This window comes from Carlito syrichta, unplaced genomic scaffold (assembly GCF_000164805.1).
Source record: "Carlito syrichta isolate Samal-C Ts95f unplaced genomic scaffold, Tarsius_syrichta-2.0.1 Scaffold302087, whole genome shotgun sequence".
Classification (NCBI taxonomy): domain Eukaryota; kingdom Metazoa; phylum Chordata; class Mammalia; order Primates; family Tarsiidae; genus Carlito; species Carlito syrichta.
The window spans coordinates 485,878-490,951 of record NW_007246183.1 but is presented as its reverse complement, the minus strand read 5'-3'; the positions used below and the strand labels follow the sequence as shown (position 1 = coordinate 490,951).

At 42.1% G+C, this 5,074-nt stretch overlaps 1 protein-coding gene across 1 annotated transcript in view; it reads right to left on the bottom strand.

Moving 5' to 3' along the window:
• Nucleotides 1-5,074, bottom strand: part of REEP3 (receptor accessory protein 3) — an 81,596-nt gene that overhangs the window by 23,902 nt on the left and 52,620 nt on the right. Inside the window, exons 4-5 of the mRNA XM_008056065.2 lie at nucleotides 1,649-1,769; nucleotides 1,367-1,480 (exon numbers count right to left, since the gene is read on the bottom strand). Of these exons, the coding sequence (XP_008054256.2) occupies nucleotides 1,367-1,480; nucleotides 1,649-1,769 (235 nt within the window). The remainder of the gene's footprint in view (nucleotides 1-1,366; nucleotides 1,481-1,648; nucleotides 1,770-5,074) is intronic.

Below are 5,074 nucleotides of genomic sequence, written 5' to 3'. Positions count from 1 at the left end.
GCAGGTCTCGAACCCGCGGGCTCAGGCAATCCACTCACCTCAGCCTCCCAAAGGCACGGGATTACAGGCTGAGCCACGAGCCCGGCTTGGATGAGCTTTGAGGCAGATTGTTGAACTCCTAGCTTCAAGCTATCCTCCTGCCTTGACCTCCAAAAATGTTGTGATTACAGGCGTCAGCCACAGCGCCTAGCCTTTTAATTTAACTTAGTAGCAAAAAACTCAATTTTTCAATTAAATTTTGAACTGATAGAGACATATGATATTTGTGTTTATTGGGGTCCATGCAAGCAAACATTGCGCTATTATATATTTTCTCAAAGATAGATATATTACCCCCATTTTATTCAGGAAGCGACTAAGGAACACAAAAATTAAGTAAGTTGCCTATGGTTACTTAGGTTACACTCAGCACTTTCTGAAGCTATTTTCTTTCCATATACTATGCAACAAAATCAATTATGCTATGGTATCTAAAGGAAACCACACCAATTGCAACATGCAAAGAAATCCAAAGCCATAATGCAAATTTTCACAGAATACATTCATTTCATAACTTGGTTTGCAAACACAACAAATGACATTAGTAATTGGCTAAGTAAAATCTAAAGTTTTAAGAACAGAATTTTATCATGCCTTATTTTGAATAATCAGTTACCTCAAATTGATTGAAGTAGAGGTGCAGAAGTAAGCCAGAAATCCTACCAAGATATTGCCATTGAGAGAGAGAGAGAAAACACCAAAGACAGAGTAAGAAAGAATGGTCATCTTTACTTCAGGTGATGTATTCAAACTCTTTTAAGGTTATAAAGTGGAAAAATTATGACAAAATGACATTTTCAGGCATGTTTTATTTATTTATTTATTTATTTAGAGTTGGAGTCTCACTCTGTTGCCCAGACTGCAGTGCCATGGCCGCTCCCGGCCACCGCAGCCTCGACCTGCTGGGCTCCGGTGATCCTTCCGCCTCAGCCTTCCGAGTAGCCGGAATTATAGGCATGCGCTACCACGCCCAGCTGATTTTTTGATTTATTGTAGAGATGAGATCTCGCTGCCCAGGCGGGTCTCGAACCCACGGGCTCAGGCAATCCACTCACCTCAGCCTCCCAAAGGCGCGGGATTACAGGCTGAGCCACCGAGCCTGGCTATGTTTTATTTATTAACTGTCTCTCATTTTGTGATCAATTAAGAGATTCAAAATATTGAGTAATGAGAAAAAACAATGTTAAAATATCTTTAAAATTGTCTACTTGTTCTTTCCAATATTAGAATATACAGCAACAATTTTAAAATTATCTCAAATAAAAGGTCCTTACTTTATTTGGTGACTTAATGTGGCATAAGATTAAACAAGGTAAATGAAAATTACCTTCACTGCAGCAGTGACTGCGGCAGTAGCTGCTAAGTTTAAACCTTGCCGTCCAAAGTTTACCATGGTCTCATAGCCTCGTTCCTTTGCTTGTACAATATAATCATCAATTTCCTGGTGGGAAAGAAGTCATATGTTAATTTTATTTAAAGACAGCATTAGAAAGCCCAAAATTAGGACATTCTTTCCATAAGATAACAGTTTCCCAAATTTTACAGCATTAAGCATCTGTTGATAGACATTTCTAAAAATTGATTTGTGGAAATAATTTATATATCTTACCCTTTCCTTTGAAGATAGAAGTGGATGAAGGAATTTTCTATATATTAAACTTGCTCCTTTGGTATAGGGAGAGAGCAGCCATATAACAAAAGCTATCTTCAGCTCATAGTACAGGGGAAACCTAACAAGAAAGCACGGGAAAAAAACTGCTGGTGAAAAATAAACTACAATCAGTGTGGAAAATCACAAAACCCTTTTAAACAAAGTTTAGTCACTATGTTGTTTTCACATGTAACAATTAGTGGTCAAGGAGATAGCCATATTTTAATATCGGCAAAATCATCTTGTTTAACTATAGATCAGTTAATGAAAGCAGGACCTGAGACATTCACATCTTCCAACACAAGAATCTTCCTTTGAGTAAACATAGGAAAGAAAAGGTGCCAAACTGAATGTGGCAGTTCAAACAGGGCACAGGTAGCATTTAGCCCAAGCAGTAAGGTACACCCAGCAGAGCCAAACTGCCAGGGAAGTGTATGACCTACCTCAAAGTATCAGGGCAAGGCTTTATATGTTACAAGTGCAGTGTTTACCCCACGAACACTGCCCTTATTGTTCTCAGAACTCCTAGAAAACTTCCCTTCCAATTTTATCTGGCCAGAATTGCAGCACTTTGCAGACCTCAATTGCTGAATTGCAAAGGGAATGAACACTGTGGTAAACTGCATGAGGGCTATACTCCCATCCCCTTTTCCATGTGCCTTTGCTGTGCTTTCTCTGTAGGCCAAGTACACTTCTTTAACCAACGACTGTGGCTTTACTCATGTGATTTTGCTTAGCCAGAATGTGAATGTGACACATGTCACATGCAAGCAGAAATTTTAGCCTTTTGACTCCCTCACTCCAACACCTTCAGCCTCTTGCTTTAAGCTTTTGCCTTCTGCCATGAGAATAGCTGCCTCTTCAGCCTTGGTCCTACAGTAGAAGACATTTAAAAATGACCTGACCCTGGCAATGCTGCAGTCAACCATTTGCCCTCATGTAGCTTGAGCAAGAAATACAAGTTTGTTTTTCCAGCCTAATGTGCTTTATAGTTGTTTGTTGCCACAGCAAAAGTTCACTACTATATAATGAGGAGCCCAGTATCTTGTGGTCCTGAGACAAATGATAACTGAACAAATTTGGGTTCCTCTGTCAAGAAAGGCAGGTAGAGGGCAGTGAAAAATGACTATTGTTTAGTCAACAAAGAATCTCCACCACACTGAAATTACAGAGGAGTTTCTGGACTTCAATTATTCATGTTAAACTTTTTCTATGTTGTTCAATTTAAAATAATGTATATAGGCTACATTTGCAATTAGAAAAAAACATCTTTCTAAAAAGAACTTTGAGGCTGGGCATGGTGGCACACACTTGTAATCCCAGCACTTTGGGAGGGCAAGGTGGGTGGGTGGATTACTTAAGCCCAGGAGACCAGCCTGGGCAACATAGCGAAATCTCATCTCTATTAAAAAAAAAAATCAAAAAATTAGCTGGGTGTGGTAGCATACACCTGTAGTCCCAGCTACTCAGTATGCTGAGGTGGAAGAATTGCCTGAGCCCAGGAGGTAGAGGATGCTGTGAATCATGATTGTTGTAATCATGCCACTGCACTCCAGCCTGGGTGACAGAGTGAGACCCCTACTTGAAAAAAAAAAGAAATTTTAAACACAGACACAGTAAGGTCTAAAACACGCAAAGAAACAGAAACAAATGAACAAACATAAAACCCTACACCAAAAACATAACAGGTAAATGGATGAGCTTTGAGACAGAGGAAGGAAACAGAGTATTTCTTTTTTTTTTTTATTTGGAGTCTCACTCTGTCGCCCAGACTGGAGTGCAATGGCCGCTCCTGGCCACCTCAGGCTCGACCTGCTGGGCTCCGGCATCCTCCAGCGATCCTCCCGCCTCAGCCTTCCAAGTAGCTGGAATTACAGGAGTGCGCTACCACGCCCGGCTGATTTTTTGATTTGTTGTAGAGATAAGGTCTCGCTGCCCAGGAGGGTCACAGACCCGCGGGCTCAGGCAATCCACTCACCTCAGCCTCCCCAAAGTGCGGGATTACAGGCTGAGTCACCGAGCCTGGCAGAGTATTTCAAATCATAAGAGAAATATGGGTGCAGATACATAGCTGTTCAAAAACAAAGTCAAGTTGTTAAGAATGTTTTTGTCTGATGACTTCTGTTTTTTTCTAGCAAATGCAATGTGACCTGATATGTTATGAGAGCATGAGAGTAGTAAAATGAGAAAGACAGACTAAGGAGAGAACAGTAAAGGTCTGAAACAGACACAGACCGAAAAGTAGATAATGACCAGAAGCAAGTAAAAGAGATGAAATTCGAACTGATTACATATAGGAGCAGTTGATGGATTTTTTCAGCTGTACCAGTAGTCTAGGTTAAGAAGTAAAGAAGAAGCCGGGCTCGGTGGTTCAGCCGGTAATCCCGCGCCTTGGGAGGCTGAGGTGAGTGGATTGCCTGAGCCCGCGGATTGCCAGAACCCAGCAGGTTGAAGCTGCGGTGGCCGGGAGCGGCCACTGCACTCCAGTCTGGGCGACAGAGTGAGACTCCAACTCAAAAAAAAAAAAAAAAAAAAAAGGAATACCACAAGGAGCCAAAAGTTATTCAGCAAGTATTACTTCTCGGTACAATGTTAAATCCTCGAGGACATTAACCTTCTTTAATTTTGCCTCATCTGTTTGGAATAGAGTGGTCAAGGAGCTGGCATTGAGTGGGTGTCCACATGGGCACTCTGTTTGAATGTTTGTAGATGACAGTTTTAAAGATGGGGAGGGTGTACTAAAACCAGATGCTGTGGGCTTCAAAAGAAGAGCCACTTAGGAAGTAATAAAGGATGACAACCAAGGTTTCCTATTCCTGGGGGGAGGTGTGTGGGAGAGGGCAGGAAATGGCATATGGGGAGGAAAATGAGCTGCCTTTATTTGAGGGGGAGTGAAAAGGAAAGTGGTGTTCTTATGGGGAAAACAGATGAAGAAAGTGAGTCTGAATAATTAGGTAACTTAATAAAATTCGGGTGTTACTAGCAAGAGCAGGATAAGAACTCAGGGCACCTGATAAGGAGACTATAGTCTGGTCCCTTTTTTTTGTTTTGTTTTTTGAATTGGAGTCTTACTCCGTCACCCAGGCTGGAGTACAGTGGTGCACTCACGGCTACCCCAGCGTTGACCTGCTGGGCTTTGGTGATCCTTCTACCTCAGCCTTCCAAGTGCTGGAACTACAGGCGCATGCTACCATGTCCGGTTAATTTTTGATTTATTGTAGAGATGGGGGGGTCTCACCATATTGCCAGGCTGGCCCCGAACCCATGGGCTCAGACAATTCACTCGCCTCAGCCTCCCAAACTGCTGGGATTACAGGCTTGAGCCACTGTGCCTGGCCTGGTCCCTTCTTTTTTTTTTTTTTGAGTTGGAGTCTCACTAGGTCG